Consider the following 22,278-nt stretch of genomic DNA (forward strand, 5'->3'; position numbering starts at 1 on the left):
GCTGGTGAGGATGTGGAGAAAGAGGCACCCTTGTGCACTATTGGTGGGATTGCAAACTGTTGCAGGCACTATGGAAAACAGTATGGAGGTTCCTCAAAAATTAAAAACAGAACTATCTGATGACCCAGCAATTCCACTTCCCAGTATTTATTCAAAGAAATCCAAAACACTAATTCAAAAAAATATATGCACCCCTATGTTTATTGCAGCATTATTCACAATAGCCAAGATATGGAAACACTCAAGTGCCCATCAACAGGCAATTGGATAAAGAAATTGTGGTATATTGATACAATGGCATATTACTCGGCCATAAAAAAGAATGAAATATTACCACTTGCAACAACTAAGAGTATGGGCTTGCAACAACTAAGAGTATGGGCTAAGAGTATATTATGGTCAGTGAAATAAGTCAAACTGAGAAAAACAAATACCATATGATCTCACTTATACGTGGAATCTAAAGAACAGAATAAATGAGCAAATGAAACAGAAATAGACTCATAGATACAGAGAACAAAGTGATAGTTGCTAGATAGAAGGAGGGTTGGGGGATGGGTAAGAAAGGTAAAGGGGATTAGAAAGTACAAATTAGTAGTCTCTATATAGTCACAGGGATATGAAATACAGTATGGGGAATATAATCAATTACGTAAAGATTATGTGGGGTGCAAAATGGGCACTGGACTTATCAGGGAGATAACTTCAGGAATGGTGTAGATGTCTGACCACTGTGCTATACACCTGTATGTACTGGGGGTGCCAAAATAATGTGTTCAAGTGGACACTTTGGTCAATGTTGCTCAAGAAGTAGTTTGTCGTAACCAGAAGTGTCTGGACGCTGATGGTAACCACTTTGAGCACTTCTTATAATTGCAGAGTCTTATAATACAAGTCAAACATGACTTGTATTCATCTTTTGTTATTGGTATATATTGATATTACAATTTTAATAGTTTTTTTCTTTCTTAAAATGTGTATACATTTTTTGGCACCCCCTGTATGTAGTGCAGTACAGGGAATATAGTCAATGATATTGTAATAGATATGTATGGTGTCAGATGGGTAGTAGCCTTAGTGGGGGTATCACTTTGTGGTTAAACATCTAATCAATATGTTGTTTTATACATGTGAAACAAACTTTTTAAATATTTTTAAAATGAAAAAAAAAATGGCTGAAAACTTCCCAAACCTGTGGAAATACATGGAAAACTGGGCACATGAGGCTCAAAGGTCCCCAATGGGTTGATCTAAAACACCTCACGAAGACACATTAAAATAAAAATGTCAAAAATCAAAGACAGAGAATCTTGAAAACAGCAAGAGAAAAGGACTCATCACATACAAGGGAACCCTCATAAGGCTATAAGCAGATTTCTCAGAAGAAACCTTCAAGGCAAGAAGACAGTAGGATGATATATTCAAAGTGCTGAAAGATTTTTTTTTAAAACTACCCATCAAGAACACTTTGCTCAGAAAAGTGGTCTTTTGGAAATAAAGGAAAGGTAAAGACATTTTCAGACAAAAAAATGTGGAAAGAGTTCATCACCATAAGAATTGCCTTACAAGAAACGCTAAAGGAAGATCTTCAAGATGGAAAGAAAGGACACTAATAAATAACGCGAAACATATGAAAGTATAAAACTCACTGGCAAATGTAAATATATAGTCAAATTCAAAATGCAGTAATATTATAATAATGGTGGGCAAATCAATTATAACTCTAGTGTAAAGGTTAAAAATAACTATAGCTAAAATAATTTGTTAATGGATATCTAATACAAAAAGATGTAAATATTAACACCAAAACATAAAATGGGAACAAAGTCAAATTGTTATCAGCTTAAAATAGACTGTTATATCTATGAAATATTTCATGTAAGCCCCTGGTAACCACAAAGCAAAAACCTATAGTAGATACAGAAAAGAAAAAGGAATCAAAGTACACTACTGTAGAAAATTATGAAATTCCCCCCCAAAATCAAGAAAACAGGAGAAGGAACAAGGGATCTATGAGACACCTGGATTAACAAAATGGCAATAGTAAGTCATTATCTATCAATAATTGCTTTCTATACAAATGGAGAGATGAATGGATAAAAAAAATGTAGTTATGTATGTGTGTACATATGTGTGTGTGTACACGCATATATGTGGGCACGTGCATACATGCACACAATGAAACTTTATTCAGCCTTAAAAAGAAAGAAATCTGCCATTTGCGACAACATGGATGAAACTGGAGGAGAATATGCTAAGTGAATTTAGTCAAATACAGAAGAACATATATCACATAATCTCACACAGAATCTAAAAAAAAATTGCCAAACTCATAGTAGAAGAATAGAATGGTTATCTGACTGTGAAGGAAAGGAAAGATATTGATCAAAGGATACAAACTTTTAGTTATAAGATGAATAAATTCTGGAGACCTAATGTACGGCATGGTGAGTATAATTAATAATACTGTATTTTCAACACTTGAAATTTACTAAGAATAGTAGATCTTAAATGTTCTTACCACACACCAAAAACGACAATTATGAAAAGTGATGGATATGTTCATTCATTTGTGGTAACCATTTTACAATGTATGCATATATTAAACTATCACACTGTATGCCTTAAATATATACATTTCTATTTGTCAAAATAAATATATAAAAATTCAAGAATGGTGAAAACAGAATGCTTCCCCCTTAGATCAGGAACAAGGCAAAAATGTCCACTCAAAGCACTATTATATAATACCATACTGGAAGTCCTAGCTAGGGCAGTAAGACAGAAAGTAGAAATGAAAGGCATACAGATTGGAAAGCAAAAAATCGAAGCATACCTGTTTTCAGGTAACATAATTGTCAATGTGAAAATCTCAAGGAATATAAAAAGAAAACCTCTAGAACTAATAAAGGAGCTCAGCAAGATTGTAGGATATGAGTCAACAGAAAAATCAACCCCATTTCTGTATAATAACAATGACGTCTGAAAACACTACCATTTACAATCCAAAGAAAATGAAATACTTGAGGTGTAAATTTAACAAAACAGGGATAGAATTCCTATGCTGAGAACTACAAAATATTGGAGAAAGGAATCAAAGAAAACCTAAATAAATTGAGAGACATACCATATTTTGCCATATATTTTGCCATTTTCCCCCCAGAAAACTATGTTATCAAATTTTATTTAAGGGGAAACAGAAAAACTAGAACTATGAAAAACTGAGTCTTCCCAGGCTATTTGAAATTGAGTTTTAACACATCTTCAAGTAGCAGACAATCTCTACCTCATTTAACTTTCAGAAAAGAAAAAATAAAAGCTTCTGCCTCATTTGAGGGGCTAGTACATTCCAACATTGACAGTCTACAAGAATACACAAATGCAAGCCAAATTTATTCACACGTATATAAAATGTCACATGAAGAATTAGCAAATTCAGTCCAGCAGATTATTTTTAAAAATCCACCACAAAAAAGCAAGATTTATCCTAGAAATGTAAATTTGTTTCAGCAAAAATTAGATCCATGCACACTTTTTTGACCAAATTTGTGAAGGGAAAATTAAGAATGTGCATTATACATGGGAGCACTAATTCCATATCTCAATAAATGTTTTTAATTCTTTTATTTATGCCTATGAGTTAAAAGTGGAACTCTAGGGACCGGCCTGGTGGCTCAGGCGGTTAGAGCTCCATGCTCCTAACTCTGAAGGTTGCCAGTTCGATTCCCACATGGGCCAGTGGACTCTCAACCACAAGGTTGCCAGTGCCAGTTCAACTCCTCTAGTCCTGCAAGGGATGGTGGGCAGCGCCCCCTGCAGCTAAGATTGAACACGGAACCTTGAGCTGAGCTGCCTTCGGAATGGCTCAGTTGGTTGGAGCACCGGCTCTCAATCACAAGGTTGCCAGTTAGATTCCTCAACTCCCACAAGGGATGGTGGGCTCCGCCCCCTGCAACTAGAAAACAGAAACTGGACCTGGAGCTGAGCTGCGCCCTCCATGACTAAGATTGAAAGGACAACAACCTTGACTTGGAGAAAAGGCCTGGAAGTACACACTGTTCCCCAATAAAGTCCAGAAAACAAAAAAGTAGAACTCTAGAAATATGTATTATAAGACTGCAATTATAAGAGGTGCTCCAGAAATATGTATGCAAAATAACACTCTGGAATGCAATCGGTTTTGTTGAACTTACGATGAACGTGCAACAACAAAGAGTTCTTAATGATGCATAAATATCGTAAATTTGTTACTGGTACATAAAATTTCTTGTACCTTGTATTTGTTCTTATGTTTTGTAATTATTTGTCACATAAAATTTCTTGTACCATAATATGTTATAAAATAATGCTAAAATTTCTTCATAATACAAAAAACAAGCACCTAAATGTAAACACACAAAATTTTGAATTAAAAAATTAAAACAAAAGATTTTCCCCCCAAAAGTTTGGGCCAAAAACGTGGGTGCAAATTATGCATGAGAGCATATTATACATGGGAAAATATGGTACTGTGTTCATGGATTGAAAGACTTTACCTAGCAATGATACAGATTTTCTCCAAATTGGTTTATATGATTACTTTCAATTCTTATAAAAATCTCAGCAAATTTTTTTTTTTTGTAAATCTAGATTATCTTAGCTAAACTTTGTATGGAAAGTCAAAGAGATAGGATAGCTAAAACAATTGTGAAAAATAGGTGGGATGATAATTCATTCTCCATGCTGAGACTTACTACGTAAATACAGTAATCAAAATTGTGTGGTACTGGTGGAGGGTAGATACATAGAACAATGGACAGAAGAGAGAATGAGAAACATTCTCAACTGATTTATCAGAATGGTGCAAAAGCTATTCGAGGAGGAAGGCTAGCCTTTCCACAAATGGTGCTGCAGCAATTAGACATCCATGGGCAATAAACAAATAAACAAACATTGGCCTAAACTTCATACCTTATATAAAAATTAGAATAAAATGGATCATAGACTTAAATGTAAAACATAAATCTTTATAGCATTTAGAAAAGTAGGAGAAATTCTTCAGGACCCAGGGCTAGGTGAGGAGTTGTCAGACTTGGCACCAAAAGCACAGTCCATAAAAGGAAAAATTGATAAATTGGCTTCATCAAAATTAATGTTTGCTCTGCTAAAGACCCTGATAAGAGGAAAAGATAAGCTACACACTGTGACTAAGAAAAATAGTGAGAGGGAAACTTAGGCTGATGGAATAGTTCTGTATCGTCATTGTGGTGGTGGTTACACAAATCTTCACATAGGAAAAGTTTTATAGAAACACAAGCACATACACAAATAGTGCACAGAAAACTGATGAATCTGAATAAGCTCTATATTGATACTGGCTAATACCAATATCAATTTTGTGCTTTGGTATTGTACTATAGTCATACAAGATATTACCAATGGAGGAAACAGAATGAAGGGTACATGACACCGGACCTTCCTGGATTTTTAGACAACTTCCTGTTTATCCATTATTACTTCAAAATTACAATTTAATAAACAAATAAACAGATTTTAAATTAAAACAGAATGGATGCCTACCCGCCGGTTTGTGAACACAGAATAACATTCTTTCACCAGTACTGTTTTGATCATGTCTGGATCTGTGATAGCCAACACGGGCTGTCGGCCATCATAGAACCTGTGTGGAGGAAACAGAGTTGATTAAATGTGACAAGCCAGTATCTGCAGACGCAGCCACTCCTGGAAGTCCAGACTTTCCTTTGATGTTACATAATCCATATTCCTACAGATCATGATTAGAAATAATATTAGCACATTTCTTAAGTCCAGGTGGTGTGCACATGGACATTTTCTATACCATCCTGTATAATGTTTTGTAAGTTGGAAATATTTATTTTTTATCTTGCTTTTCTAAATTTGTATTTTAGAAATCTTTATCAGCACAGAGAATTTTCTCATTATTTTGAGCTGCAAAATATTTCTTTGTATAAATTTACTGCAGTGTAATTAGCTACTGATGAACATTTAGATTACCCCCTAACCTTTTACTACAGCAAACAATGAGACAATCATTAACTTTCTACTCACATTATTTTGCTTGTGTGCAAGTATATTTGAATAATGAAGACTCATTACTCTTGAATCAAAGAGTATATACATTTGTAATCTTAATAGATATTACCATATTGATTACTTTAGAAATTATATCCAACATATATACCCAATAGCAACAAATGAGAGTGTGATTACTTTATTGTCTTATTACACAAAAAGAAGCACGTTATTAAACATGTGAGTTAATATATCAAAGGAATTAGAACAGTGAATGGAACATAGTAAAGGAGTGTTAATTATTTTATTAATCAAAAAAGAAGTTAGGTTAGTAAACAGTTGAAGGAAAGTAAATTATCTGGGAACAGAAGAAAAATGAGAGTCCATCCACTTAGTCATTTAAAAATATACTTTTGAAGATACATCAAAACGTGAAAAATGCATATGACGGTATACTACAAGAAAAGCACAGACATACTGATCACAAATATATAAAAATATTTCTGCAAACGAAAAAGACATGAAACGCTCAAAAAGATCTAGTAGGAATATTAATGATTTATTTACCCTATTTTCCAAAATTTGTTTAGTAGTTTACAATTTCTTTAAGGAAATATTATTTTAACTATCAAAGTTGAGTCCTGGTTAGGACTAAGATTAGAAAATTTTAAAACAAAAAGACAAAGAGAATAAAAATATACAGAGGAGCATGTACAATTAATTTAAACATATCTTCTTTTCATTGCTTGTATTTACTCTATATGTGGGTCTAACGGGGCCCTTTGCTCCGTGTGGGTGACATCTGTTAGCAGCACGGCAAGCCCACTTTTGACAGATGTACCACGCAAAGCGGACTCTTTCTGTGTGATACATTCTGATTTGGCCTGATCTCCTGACTGGTTTGCTATAAGTTTATCTACACCATCCTCTGGCATTTTATTGTTTACAAATAATCAGTTGCATTAGCTAGAAAAAAATGGAAAATTTTCCACAAGACTCACTATTCTTTCTTTGACATCATGGAGGAATTTTAAATGCTTTTGTGATCACATATAAAAATGGTTGAGAACCACTGCCCTTAACACTGCCCATTTCCAAAAAAAAAAAAAAATGTTCTAAAACTCAGATGGCTTAAGTGGGTGTTGAATACATTTAGTGTTGAAGCAGTGATATAAGTGATTATGGTGGCACGTGGGTCAATCAAATTGATTATATTTCTTAGATACGTCCCCTTCCCCATCATGTTTATACAAAAACACCGGTGGAGAGACAGTGGTTTTCGGTCACCCTTTATATCCATGATCTCATACCAGCCTTACTATTTCTTCCACTACTTGTTAACCTTCAGATTCTTGGGCCCCAGTCCAGATCCTCCAGATTCAGTGTTGCTAGGGTGTGGGCCCCAAGAATCTGCATTATTAACAAGCTCTCCCAGGTAATTCTTACATACACCCAAGCATGAGAACCATTTTCTAAACAAAGGAAGAGACTCCACCCAGAGCTCACAAGTAGTAAATGTTGGAAGGGGCAGTTTGAGCTGGACCAGTGGTGATCCAGTGTTGTGCGTTCATTCTACACCATCACACAGACTCTCTGGGCCACGCTAACTCAGTAGAACTGTATGGTTTCTGTCTACTTGAGAGAAGATGGCCAGTACAGAGAGATAAAGCCTTCTCTCACTTGCTTCTACCATGCAAGCACCACGTTACACCTCTCCCACTGCTCTCACCAGCTCTGAAGAGGAACAGCTGCTGGAACTGGCCGAGGCCACTCCATACAATCCTCAAGTCCATCAGCCCACCAGGAAAAGGGTGGTTTGGAAATAAACTACATCTCCTCAAAGTGGGAGAATAGGGTAGATAAAGCAATACTTGTATAATCTAAACTTCTAATGAAAAGTCCTGACCTTAAATTCATTTAAAATTCCAATCTCCGTACTTGCCCGGAGAGTAAAAAACATTGACCAGAAATAATTTTCCATTCTGTGTACCTATAGCCACAGCCCTTTTTTAAAATGACATAATAAATACAAATTTTATTTTAAAATGTTTGGATTTTTAATTAATAGTGAATCTGAATCACGTGGGAAATGCTCATGACATGCATTTATGAGCATATATTAAAAAACTCTGAAATAATGCATTTTATCCGATTAAAGGTGACATAAGGAAGGAAAAATAAAGAATGGGAGAATGATTAAACATTGGACAGAGAGAAATGTCAGGAGTCCCTGGGCCACCAAATCTGGAGACTAGTGATAACCTGTGCTTCTCCAGCTGATTCAGAATATAGACCTGGACACGTGGTGACATATCGGATCCCTGGTAGAACAAGCCTCCAAAGCTTTACAATAACATTATAGGCTGAGATTGTCTTCAACACTATGAGGTGGATGTGGGGTCTCATTATATCAGCAAGGCTATGCAATGGAAGGTTCCAGTATACTCACCCCCATATATTTCCGTACTTATTAAAACATTTCTGGTCAAAATCCAAAAAACCCTGCAAGGAGAAACAAAATTAGATTATTAATTTAAACATACTGAACCCTAGCTCTAATTGGGACAAAAATGACTCAAAGCTCATGAAATCAGGCTTACTGTCTTTCACTGGCAGGTAGAGGGAAGCTCTAACTCAGAGGTGTCTTGGGAAATGGAGAGACAACAAAGAGATAATTGAAATGGAAAATTTAAAATCACTCTTGAAACTTCTGTGACTAGAACAGATACTGAATGACTTCCCCTTCCTTGTCTATGACATTAACTAACTCCTTGTCTTTCTGAAGGTTTTTGTTGTGCATGTATTGCCTCTCAAATCTCCTAAACCCCAGAATTATTACCTCCATGGACACTGAGAACTGAAGCTGAGGGAAAGTAAGAGTGGCCTGCTCTTTGATCTCCTGGTTAAGCATTGATCACTCTTTGATCTCCTGGTTAAGCATTATTTTCATTTATCTCATGAGCCCTCTCTAGAATTCCAGCAGAATTAGGAACTTTGACAAACCAGTGACCCCTTTTACTCCAGCAGATTTAATAAACCTTAGACACATTTGTTGAATGAGAAACTGACTGAGGGAATGAATGATTGACAAAGTGGATTTGCCTTCTGGTTTTCCAGCTCAACAGGGAAAAGCTGGGGAGATGGCACCATTCCACCAGGCCTGAGCAAATTAACAAACTTGTTCTGGTTTTTTACTTCTGTCACTTAAATACAAATCTTCCGTTTGCTAAGTTTCGGCTGTGATATTAGATGTTTTAACAATGCAAAAGAAGGTCCCAGAAATACGGGCCTAGGGGTACATCTATATGGAGTTGATCCAGGCAAGGTGGAAAGGAAATTATTGCTTTTTCAGAGGGAAAAACTATGCGAAGTTTTTAGACTAATAGAAACACTGAAGACCTCAGTTGGGAGAATTAGGATCTGAGAAACAAGCTTCTGGTCTTGTTTGGGAAAGGAAATCTGGCAGAGAACAGCCTGCACGCAAGGCTCTGCCTTCTGGCCTGAGTGATGTGAGCTGGTAACCTTTTGTCCAGGGGCCACACCCTAGGTGACGCATAAGGGCAGGATATATCACAAAGGCCACACCAAATCCACAGTCCATGAGTCAACTAGTATATTCCACTCAGTTAAATTCAATTTTTCATTATTTTGTCAAATAATCTCCTTTCTAGTGATTTTGTTAAGTAATTCTCTCTTGCTTACAAAAACCCCACACAACTCATTTAGAGGTTAAATATCTGAAGTTGATAGACAGCCCCCATCCTGCCTCAGTTGTACCTACTCAGTCTCACCCATAGTCTCACCTCACTCCTCTGAGGGCAGAGAAGTAAAGCAGTAAGCTCTTGTTCCATCTCTCTTGTCCCCCAACGTCGTCAAGGCGAGCAAAGAGTGAGTAGGAGCCATGGATGTAACTACAGGCATTTAGCAGTTCTTAGAGAATTCATGTACCCAAACTCCCTGATGGTGAACACTTGGACTGCCAAATACACTGCAGTTTTGAAGCTATCCAGGAAGAAGGAAGCAAGAGCTACCAGGAGCTTATGCTACGAGCAGGAAATCTGACTCTAGCATATACCCGTAATGAGGCAGTGCCACTCACCTCCTTCATACTTTTCACCTAATACTAAGTACGATTATGCCTTTCTGGGAATCTTCACCTGGCTGCAAGAAAATGCTTCTCATGATGCTCACAAGTGGGAACAGCAAGTCCTCTGCTGAACCAGCCAGAACGTGCTGCTGCCCAACTGGGGCAAAACCTGAGATTCCTAACAGCTGACAACGGAGCCCTGGGGTAAACCTGGCCCAGTGCTGGGTGGGGCATATGACACCCTTTCCGGAAAGTGTGAAACCTCAGAATGTCCTCCTGAGGAGGGCACTTTGACTATGGAACTCAGCTGGGACAGTCAATGGAATTGTAACTGCAATATAAGATGTCAGAGGGGTAGTAGATTGGGGGAGGGAGGTTAGCATCGTGAAGGACGTAAATGTCTAACTATTACAATGTTTTGTACACCTGAAACTAATAAAAAAAAGAATATAAACAAAGATGATACTCTAAAATAAAAGAGAGAAAGAGGGACCCAAATACCACTCACCTTACGGTAGCCCAGAACAGTTCCAAAAAATGGCAGAGGTGTCGGCCCAGGAATTCCCAGCTTCTTAAAAAGTCCATGTGTAGAGGTCCCATATCTATAAAGAAAATGAGAAAGCCAGGGATTATGGAATAGGAGCTGGGATGTTAAGTCTCTGACTGGAAACTGGAACAGTCAAGGGGAGGTAACATATAGGCAATAAGTAATAAAGCAATTCCAAAAGCAATAATTCCATTCACTTGTCATCTCCTTTCTCACTTCCACTGGGAGAGTCACAAAAACTAATGATGATCATCAGCTACCAGGAGCTGAAGACTTCAGGGCCCCAATCCTAGAGTGAATGCTTGCTAAATGTTTCCAGATTGGAGCGTTCCTGAGAGGCTCAGGCTGGAATTCTTCCAGAAAATTCACTCACGTCTATTTAGTATGTTGACTCTTCCATGATTTTGGAGATTCTAATTCTAGGCAAAAAAAGGAAAAAGGTTTTTCTGCTCCGATGATGAGATTTTGCATAACTGCATCCATCAGGGACTGAGGGTTAGTGAGAGCCCACCGAGACAGTGTTCTTACAGTTTGCTCTGTGACTTTATGCTTTTCCTTCCCTCTAGCCCCTGACCCTGTTTTAGGATCTGGGTCTTCTTAAATATATCATCACAAAGAGGCCTTGGACTCGCCACAGTGTGCTCATTTCTATAGAATGAAACTGGGTTCAAGGCTTCCATTGTCCTCGTAGCCTTTCAGTTACACCCAAGTCCATGTTCTCAGGAAATTTGGTGCTTTGTGCTCTAGAGAAGAGTGATTGTCCCATATGTGCCCTGAATGAAGCTGTATAAAGGAACCAATGACTAAATAATGCATTTTAGACCATTCTTCCCCTGGTGGCATCTGGTCGTCCAGCCTGTGATGGTCACCTGCTAAGCAGTGCCAGACTCATGCAGTTTGTCATGATGGCCAGTCATCACGCAGTTGGTTTACTGGCTCTGTGTGTGTCAACTATCTCAAAATCCCATTAAGGCTGGTGGTTCCTCCAGCAGGCCTGCCTGAAATTGATCTTCATAGAGTCCCACAGCTGGGGGCTCTGGATCCTTGCAAGCCTTCCCACTCCAGTGTTACTGAGAGAGGTCAGAGGGGAGGAGGAAGAGAGGCTGAGGAAAGAGGCCATTGGCAACAATTTCAACCATGAAGCTCCTAAGCCTACAAGACTAACCCCATAGAGGGAAATTAGGGAATTAAGGCTGAAAAGCAGGCTCTGTATAATGGTCCCATGGACCCTACAAATGCTTTCAGCTGAAAGATATGTGGCCTTGCAAACTGGGTTACCTTCCTGTTGATAGCAAAAGACTCGTTATGCAACATAAAATTAGTAACTACAAAATGTTCCAGAGCTGGATTAAGACCTTGTCTGCTGTTCTTTTTGTGGTTACCCTTTAAGAAAGTATGGGTTCCTAAAATTCTGTACAAATTTAGGTAATCTTATAATATGTGATAAAGTAAAGCCCCAAATTTCACGAAACAACTTGTGCTAAAGGGCACAACGGAGTCAGTACGGCCGAGTACAGCTGGGTGTTTAGATCCTTCCTCCAGGAAGTTGGTAGAAATGTGAGCCCTGACTGTCAAAAACAGGGTACTCTTCGTTCCTGCTATCCTAGTTCCTTCCTTCACCATGACAACCACAGCAAATCAATTAAACCAGTTTCTGCTTCTGAACTTTCAACATGTTACATAAACTCTCAAGTGAAACTAAGCAATTTAATGAAAGTGTCAGCAACATTGATCCCAAGAGAAGAACTAATGTTTAAACTCACATGGTTCCATATCAAAGCCGAGGGTGGGCTGGGGGGACTCTTCTTTCCAACTTCCCTCTTTTTGGTAGAGTAATACTGCTTTGGTGCAAATGAAGGGGCTAACATAAAGACAATCATTTCTATTGCATTTACGTTGTATGGGTATAAGAGGATACTCTGTACAGCCACCAACCCTTGGCTGTACCAGTGTTACTTAAGGCTAGAGTGCTGTGTATCCACTGGTGACAGTAGTGGATACTGTCACACAGTGTGACTTAGATGGTGTCCCTGACCCCAGGCTTCAAGCAGATGCGATGCCTCCCCTGCTGCCCTGTGAGTGACCTCCTGTGGGCCAGGACCGGGAGTATCTGGGGGAAATGTTCTCCCACTCCACCCAGATGCTGCCTGATGCCTGTCTTAGTCACTGGCTCACAATCTTGTTTAATCACCTGCACTTTGAGATTAAAATAACCGGCTGAGCAGGTGTATTTAAAAACATATAGATAATCTATGTCATAGAAGTATACATTTGTCCACTGGAGTCATATTCCTGACATTATTCTAGAAGGGTAAGATTATTTATACACCTTTGTAGCCACAGATCCTGAATCACCAGTCCTATTTTATCCTCCAGAAAGAACATGCTGGCGAGTTTTATCTCAGTAAAATAATCTAGTATTAAATAGAATAAAATTAAACATTATCAATAATTTAAAAATGTGATCAGATGCAAAATGTGTTGCTACAACACACTGTTGCCATACCATTTCATTTAAAGAATAAAACAAACTTTATATTTTCTATATTCATGTCATCATGATTTCCTGCTCTGCATGAAAGTGAAACTGGGAAATGGAGGGCGCCTTCTCTACCCATACATCAAATATAACTCCTGTCCCAACCTGCTCCATGATGCCCGGAATCCCACCATTGAACGGAATTCCTCTGCTAGGTGACTTGATTCATCCTCCTGTGCTGTAACTTCAAGGGAAATAAAGTATTTAAATCCCAATTGGTCTGTAGGTTTGTGGCTTTACACGCTGTTAGCAGATTTTATATTGCGGGAACATAAATCGCTATTTTGATGCTGACCCTCCCCAAACCAGGAAAGAAAAGGTGAAAGAAAATAACATAATTTTAGATTTTTGCTAAGTTTGTTCTGCTGTGAAGATTTCTCATTAAGGATAGATAGTACTGTCTATTACATAGTGGGGGAAAGAGCCCTAGGAGGGGAGCGCCAGGGGAGGGACACAGAAAAGAGGGGAGAGCCAGTGTGAAGAGAATGGTGGGGTAGTCTGCAACCCCCATGAAATCTGGGGTGCACTCTGGTACTTTGCATAAATGATGCCAGGCAGTGGGAGGGCGGGAGCAGGAAACCACCTAGTTACTCAAGCACGAATCCCCGTACACATCTCTTACAGCAGACACAGAACTTGGAAAGCCAATGTGATGAGATGCAAACCCAGGCCACTCCCTCCTGCCCCAAGGACCCCCAGAGCTGGGAAGGGAGTGAGGACCCCACTGCACAGAGGCCCGTTCACTTTACCTGTGTCTGCTGACTTCTGCTTGATGAGTCTAACTCCATCCAAACTGCAGCCAATCAGAAGGCCATCCCCAGGAGTAAATAATGTCACTAAACCTTCTGTGTTACAGAAATTAGGAGTTGGGGCTTCATGGGGTGATACTCCTTCAACAGATTAGAGTAATATCAAGAATAACCCCTTTGGTGTTTGTGTGCCCAACGCGTAAGCAGCTACCCTTCATTAAATGTTTGATCTTCAAAACAGATAAGGGGAAGGGGGGCCTGATTCGCTCCCCAAGTCCAAGGTTGCAGAGGATACACATTTGGACGGTTACTCACAGATAGAGGAGCACCAGGCTGGTAGCCAGGAGAAGCCAGGTCTCTGTGGAAAAGCTTGGGATCAGGTCCATGGCCGTTTTATTTTCTAAGATCCTCTGCTCTGAAGCTCCCTTTGAGCAATGTGTACTAGTCTCTGCCAGCCTGTGCGCGCAGAACTTCCCTTACTCAGTGGATATTCAGTGAGACTGGATGTTTATATGCTGGGAAAGGGGGTGGGGCTTGAGCTGCAACCAGTAGAAAGGCCATCTGTGCTGCAACCGCCCTCTCCATCTTGAAAGTTGACAAAGCATCATGGACACTCCACTCTGACCACCCCTGAGTTCATGTTCTGTGGGAAATCAATAAACAACTCACTCAGTCTTATCAGCAAGCCCAAAAGTTACAGAAACTCAAGTAAAGCCACTGGCCTGAAATTTCTAACCTGCCCTTGACTCCATGATTGCCTGCTCTAAAAAATACTTGAATTCCTTCAAATAAGGTAGGTCTACAAATCTTTACCCATGCAGTGTCCTCTGCCAAGCATTGTCTGTGTGCCCCCTAGAAGGCTCCTACTCATCCTTCAAAACTCAGGTCAGACAGAAACTTCTCTGTTAAAGTCTTTCTTTCCTTTTCTTTTTAAATTTTTATTGGGGAACAATGTGTTTTTCTAAGACCCATCAGCTCCAAGTCAAGTAGTCGTTTTCAATCTAGTTGTGGAGTCATTGTTTTCAATCTAGTTCTGGAGGGCACAGCTCACTGGCCCATGTGGGAATCAAATTGGCCAAATTGGTGTTATCAGCACTGTACTCTAACCAACTGAGCCAACAGGCCACCCCCTTTCTTTTTAAAATAAGGTTTATTGGGGTGACATTGCTTAGTAAAATTAGATAGGTTTCATGTGTACAATTCTATATACATCATTTATATGTTGCATTATGTGTTCACCACCCAGAGTCAGTTCTCCTTCCTTCACCATATATTAACCTCTTCTACAACCCCCACTTTCCCCTTACCCTCTGTTAACCACTAAACTGCTGTCTGTATCTATGAGTTTTTGTTTTTTTGTCTTGTTCATTTCTTCCTTTCAGTTTTATATCTCACATATGAGTGAAGTCATAGGTTTTTGATATTTTCTGTCTCATCAGCTATTAGGGAAATGCAAATCAAAACCACAATGAGATGGCACCTCACACCTGTTAGAATGGCTATTATCAACAGGACAAGTAATAACAAGTGTTGAAGAGGTTGTGGAGAAAAACAAACCCTCATATACTATTGGTGCAAATGTAAATTGGTACAACCACTATGGAAAACAGAAGGGAGGTTCCTCAAAAAAATTGAGAATGGAATTACTACATGACCCAGCAATCCCTCTGCTGGGTATCTACCCCAAAAATTTGAAAACATTTATCCATAAAGATATATGTACTCCTATCTTCATTGCAGCATTATTCATGGTGGCCAAGACACAAAAATAGCCAAAATATCTTTCAGTAGATGATTCGATAAAGAAGACATGGTCCACATACGTAATGGAATACTACTCAGCCATAAATAAAGAGAAATACTGCCATTTGAGGCAACATGGAGGGATCTTGAGATTATCATGCTAAGTGAAATAAGTCAGACAGAAAAAATAGAATATTTTCTTAACCAAACTTCTCGCACAGGTAAAATCACTTCCTCCTCTGGACAACTTCTGTTCTCTGTACACAAGTCTTCTCTTGTCCTTTCTACCCTCCAGCACCACTATTGGTCTTCCCACCAAGTTCCTTTAACAGATTGAGATCTTGTCAAGGGCACAGTCTGGGTATTAATCACCATTATGTTTCTAGTCCCTGGGAGAGCACTTTATACAGAGTGGTGGAGTTGATTTGGTAGAGGAGAGCTTACTGTGTGCCCTGTGCATTCTTTCCTTGTGGCTCTTTGGTGACTACGCCATCTTCCTGGATTGTTACTACAACAAGAAGGCCTGGTTGTGCCTCAGCCACCATCACTTCAAGTTCAGGCCGATGCATTAGGATTTCATTGACAAGGGGCCCCTGAAGGAGCGCCAGCACATGGACAAGAGGGTGGTGGCTACACCAAGTTTATTAATTCATGCTGCTTCCTTTCCTGCCCCTCAGAGGGTCCTACAGTAGACAAAAAAAAAAACAGGTTCATGACAAAAGAATGGCTCCCTCACTCTGGAAAGACCACAAGTCCAAGAACAATGGGTATGAAGAGGAGAACAGCAGCCTGGATGGCCAAGTGGACCCCAATCACCTAAGCCACAGCTGACATGGCAAATGTCACTATGGGTAGTGCACACAGTATACAGGACTGCAGAAAGATGACATGAGATTTTTTTCTGGGGCAAATGGGGTCATAGCAGAGGTAGCTTTCTGCTTTCAGACCTGTGGGTGCTTTTTCAATGGGCACTGAGGAGCTGGTAAGGAAAGGCCTGTAGTAGCAATCAGTGTCACCGGTGACACCCTCCAGACCCCCGTCACCCCTCTACCTCTGCCACATTTCTGATGGGAGAAATGTGAGGCCTGAGCCTCTGGAATTTCCATAAGCTCATTATCATCACTCAGATACATATTTTTGTCTGCTTGGACTGAGACCCTGTGGATTATGTCACAAACAAAACCTCCAAGTTTATTAATACACAAAGAAAGAAGAGACATTTAAATTGTTTGTGCACTTCCTTCTCTCTTCATCCTTTCTCACTTTCAGCCCTTCTGCAGAAAGTGCTACTCATCGGTCGCCAATTCTTTAGGTCCCTCTGGCCTGAGAGTCCCCAGGGCTGCCTGACACTGGACTGAGTAGGTGGACGCCTCATTGGTAAGTGCAGTAAGTTCCAACTATCTTACCCACTTCCTTTTATTTACTTGGAAGCTTGGCATGCAGCTGAAATTTTTACCATCATGGTTTGTCACCTTTGGTTTTCTCCAGGAGGCACATGTTAAATTCCATAGCTGCCACTGGAAAGTGTAATGCACAAATACACCTATTCATCCATGCATTGAGTCAAGGACAAATGGGTCAATGTTATGTGTCGTTATCGTGCCAGGCTGTGGGCTACACGCCATACAGTCCCCATCCTTGGGAGTGGCCTCCAGTGGAGGGAGAGAGACACATAACTGTGCTGAGAAAGTGGCTTACCTCTGCACAGTGTGGGATAATGGAGCCCTACAGAGAGGTAAGTAAGAAGGGGCTGCAAGCTTGAATACCAAGAAAAGGCAGACAGGGGAAGGTGGAAAATGATCCCTAGGGAAAGTAGAACAGAAAGTCCCAGGAATTCCAACACATTTTTTTCCCCTCTCGGTGTTCACACTGGGTGCTGTTATATAGGGTCAGGCTACTATCCCCAGTTTGTAGCTGTAGAAGCTGAGGCTCAGTGACTGCGAGTGGCTTCCCAAAAGGTACTCGTTACGGCAGCGTCTACAAATAAGCTAGTTTGAAGGGAGACTGAAAAGTCTTCTGCTAAATGCCAGTAGTCAACATTTGCCGTTCCCTGATAAGGGTCACTATGAGAAACAGTGAGATCCAAGGCTGCAACAACAATTGGTTAAAATTCTGGCTCCCCACAGTGACCCCCAAAGCAGCACACCTATGGGTCTTCCAGAAGAAAGGACTCCAGCTCGCTTCAACAGAAGCAAAGACCAATGCAAGACTTTTCAGTCTCCCTTCATGTTAGCTTATTTGTAATATGTTGTGATGAACAACTTTTGGGAAGCCAGTTACAGTCACGGAATCACAGTTTCTACAGCTATAAAGTGGGGACAGTAGCATGACCCTATTACTAGGATCCCATACTAAGGGTACAGTTGGGTAGGATCTCCTATCTATGTTCCCAACCAGAGAGGTACACAAAATACATCCAAACAAGGAAAGACTAGGTGTCATCTTATATTTATTAACTTAATTCACTCGCCTAAACACAAAGCCTTATTCTTCTACTTGGAAACAAATCCTCTGTGGAAACTAATATCTTCCTCCAAAGTCACACTTGGCCTGCAGTGATTTCACAACGAAGCCTAATATGACCATCCTCTGGCCCTATTCACCTCATGGACTGGTCCGGCTACTTGGTATCGATTGCAGCAGCGATAGACTAGTCATTCATTAGGACTAAAGTGTAGCCAGCACTGTGTCTTAACCAATGCAAATGGCCTTGTTCCTCAAGTGGAAATAATAGAAGGTATGATTTTTGTGCCCCTTCCTCCCACAGAAGGAAACATCTAACATAAAGCGACTCACATACTAAGAGTTGTGCTGAATGTGTGAATCAATACACTGTGTGTCAGAGAAACACCACACACATCTCCTGTCTCTCATCTACTCATTTGTGTACTTATGTGCTCATCACCTATTTTTCAAACTCTGCTCTAAATGCTTAGGGTACAAATATGATTAGGACCCATATATTATTCAGGTTGACATAGAGACCAATTAACAGATAATTATTTTATAGCCTAGTTAAAGTAATGGGTATGAGATACAAAATGTCCTCATCAACAGAGAATGGCTTATCTGCGTTCTCTGTCTACTTAGCAAAAGGTCAAATTGAATCTCAAATAACATTCAGGGAATTAGGCTCAGATATCAGTACAATATGGTAGGTAATTGGGACTCAGTGATACAAGGAACATGATCAGTCTGATATTTCTGTCCTTTTTAATGTTAGCCCAAGTGTCACCTTTTCTGGGATGACCCTTCTGAGATCCAGTGACCCAGAGAATTACTCAATGGATGAGGAGGAAATGTTGCTCTGAAATGATTTATGTGTTAGATTCAAATTTCACAGGTCACAATCTTTTTTTCACTTTTTTTTTTTAACTTCCAATATCGCTTATTTTTCCTAGAAGCTGGATACAATTCACTGTAGCAAGACAATACTCAATATTACTTAAGCCTTATTTTAGGTTCTTTGAAATACTTCAGTATTTATAAATGTGAGAATTCACATTAAAGTAACTGACCTTAACGATTTCCTTGTATCTCTTCTGGCTGTAAGGTGGCTCGGTGTAATCCCTTTCATGAACACCAACAATTAGTTGTTTCACACCCCGCCTGTAAACCAGAAGGGCATACTCACGGGTCTGCCCATTCTTGGATATACCAGTTTCACATTCACCAGCAACAATCAGGACTACCCTGTCAACCTGAGATGTGCCTGTAATCAGGTTTTTAATAAAGTCTCTGTGGCCTGGGGCATCAGTGATGGTCACGTAATACTTGCTGGTCTTGAATTTCCACAGGGAGATATCAATGGTGATACCGTGATATGCTCACGTTCAGCTTTCAGTTTACCCACGACCCAGGCATACTTGAAGGAGCCCTTTCCCATCTCAGCAGCCTCCTTCTCAGATTTTTTGATGGTTCTTTCGTCGATCCCACCACGTTTGTAGATCAGATGACCTATAACGGTGGACTTGCTGGAATCTATGTGTCCAGTGAAAACGATGTGGATGTGTGTCTTTTCCTTTCCCACGTTGGGTTAGATTCAGCGGTGGTTTTCACTACATCTGTGTTCTGGCAGCAAACCCATTGTGAAAAACAGACAGGTCACAATCCTGAATGTGCAAAAAATGAAAGCAAAATTATGTGTAACTCAGCTCTCAACTCCCCATCTTCTCTATAGGGCAAAACTTGATCTTGCCAATTCACTATAACCAGTTGGTATCTAAGTTTTGGTAGCTGGGCCTTTAGTTGGTGGAGGAGTGGTGAAGAAAGTGGCAGTGTTGTCACCCAGCAGTGTAGCCGACTGTCCCCTCGTAACTTTCCCTAAGGAAAGAAGAGTCTGTGAGACTGTGCCTTCTTGGGACTTTGCTTCATCTTTATGTTTACACCTCATGTCTCTCTGTCCAGTCCCCAAAAGATGGTTTGCCAGCCAAGGACGGGTAAGATTTCTCACGTGAGGAACAACCAAAGACAGGCGGAACCGTATGGGGACCCCCAAAGAGCTACTATGGAAAATATGGAAAATAGGAGCATTGCCTCCCCTTCCCTCTGCTTAAAGGAAGCCACTGCTGACACTGGCTTTTCCTCTCACCTGATTGTGAGAGAAGTTAGGAGAGCGACAATATCAGCTCTCCCTGTTTAGCTCAACAAAGTTTTATCATGAGAGACTTATCCCCAGGAGGGTACACACCTTAAATAAGTCATCATAGGACTTTCTGCTCAGGCTGTTTGCAGGCGGGGATAATAGAATTAAATCACCTTTGTGATATGATGGATGAGTTTCACAGACCGGACATAAGGTAATTTTTACTCCCTTGTATAATCAATAAAAGCCACCAGTCGGCCTGATTTCGCGCTCCAGTCTTTCATGACTGAGACCCTTTGACCTCTGAGATTCAACTACATTAAGTCTCTGTTTCTTTCTTTCTTAAAACTTAACCTAAAGCCGCCCCTTCTCGTTCCCTCACTGCCCGTGTTGCGCTGGACGCGACATGGCAGGTCTTTGGACATTCTCTCTGGCATTGGAGGAGGTGGGAATCTCTCCCAATGTGTGTTCATTGGATTCTGTGCCTGCTGTGCTCAGGCCATGTGCCATGTTAAATATGAGTCAGGATCCTTGCTGTCATGAAGGCAAAACAGGTAGAGACATTAAACAATTCACCACACAAATAAATATTGAGTGTTAATCAGGACACGTGCTATGAAGCAGCAATATTTGGCACAGTTGACCTTTCTTTCCTCAAACTCTCTTCTCCTTTGAAAGATATGAAGACAACAGAATCAACAGGACTTGGGTCATTGGAAGTGTGTGACCTTGGGCATGCCTGTGCCTGTTTCCTCACCTGTCTGTGAAGGAAATTGACCAGAACTGACCTCAGGGGACCTAGAAAAACACAAGGCTCTTTCACTGCTGGCCTCTCTCAGGCTCTCTGTACCTCTTGGATTTTCTAAATCCTCCATCCTCCTTTTTTATTCTCCTTCTTGTCATTTAGGGTCCCCAGGTGTCCCAGCCCAGTCAGGAGCCAATAGCACCTGAGGACAAAGGTAGAATACAATGCACCTGAGTGAAGTCAGGTACCCATTTAAGTCCTGAGCTCTTAATTCTAGAGTGTTTTCTCAACTAGGACTTCAGCTAAGGGACCACACACACACACACACACACACACACACACACACACACACACACACACTCCAAGTCTTAACCTCAGGAAACGATCGATACTGTTTATTTTTATGAGTACTAGGCTGCATTAACTAATTCAATCCACCCAAATAATCCTATGAGATATGATCCCTGTTTTAAAGGTGAGCCAACTGTGGCACAGAAATGTTAAGTGGTCATACAGTTCTCATCACTAATTACTAGCATAACTAATTTAGTTTGTCTAACTTTAGACAAAGTTAGATTGTCAGATTTAGATTGTCTAACTTTAGAGCCCAAGGTCTTAACTTTAGCCAGGCTCACTTGCTCAAAAATTCGTGGGGTGACTAGCACTAGAGCCCAGGCCTTCTCAGAGAATAGTGACCGGCGCTCTAGCCTAACACAGAGACAAGCTGAAACACCCTAACAAGCCCATCAAGGGGGGCAGGGGTGAGACAGAGGTATATCCTTTCTGACACACACACACAGCGTACCATACAGAAAATCCCCCTTTCACTGAAGTAGAAGCACTTCTGTAGACTTTACAGCAAAGGAAAGAGGAGGGAGGACTCCTCAAAAAGAAAAGAGGAAGAAGGACTGCTCACTTTCTCCTCTGTCCCAGAGTGTCTCTTCCCTGAAACGCTAACCTCTAACATTTCTACTGCACTATACATTTTAAGGTGTTCTTTCATGTGTGTATTAATTGACCCTCACAACAACCCTGTGATATAAGTTGTGTTGAGATAATTTTAACTCCCACTATATGGATGTGGAAACAGGAGCTCAGGACGGAGAAGAGTCTTGTCCAAGCAACTAAACCATGAATCCAGAGCATGGAGCCAGATATTGTGATTTCAAATTGAGCCCGCCATAGGCTTGTTTGGGCCTCCTGAAATAACTTGGCAGATTGTCAGTCTCATATGGTATAAACATTTCCTT

At 40.3% G+C, this 22,278-nt stretch overlaps 1 protein-coding gene across 1 annotated transcript in view; it reads right to left on the reverse strand.

Annotated features, from left to right (window-relative positions):
• The window catches only part of LOC308500133 (cytochrome P450 3A12), a 62,211-nt gene extending 47,780 nt beyond the window's left edge, over nucleotides 1-14,431 (reverse strand). The window contains exons 1-4 of the mRNA XM_081054340.1: nucleotides 14,271-14,431; nucleotides 10,629-10,722; nucleotides 8,483-8,535; nucleotides 5,560-5,659 (exon numbers count right to left, since the gene is read on the reverse strand). Of these exons, the coding sequence (XP_080910466.1) occupies nucleotides 5,560-5,659; nucleotides 8,483-8,535; nucleotides 10,629-10,722; nucleotides 14,271-14,341 (318 nt within the window). The 5' untranslated portion in view covers nucleotides 14,342-14,431. The remainder of the gene's footprint in view (nucleotides 1-5,559; nucleotides 5,660-8,482; nucleotides 8,536-10,628; nucleotides 10,723-14,270) is intronic.
• Nucleotides 14,432-22,278: the final 7,847 nt, after the last annotated feature.

The sequence above is a fragment of the Rhinolophus hipposideros genome, assembly GCF_964194185.1.
Source record: "Rhinolophus hipposideros genome assembly, chromosome: 7".
NCBI lineage: Eukaryota > Metazoa > Chordata > Mammalia > Chiroptera > Rhinolophidae > Rhinolophus > Rhinolophus hipposideros.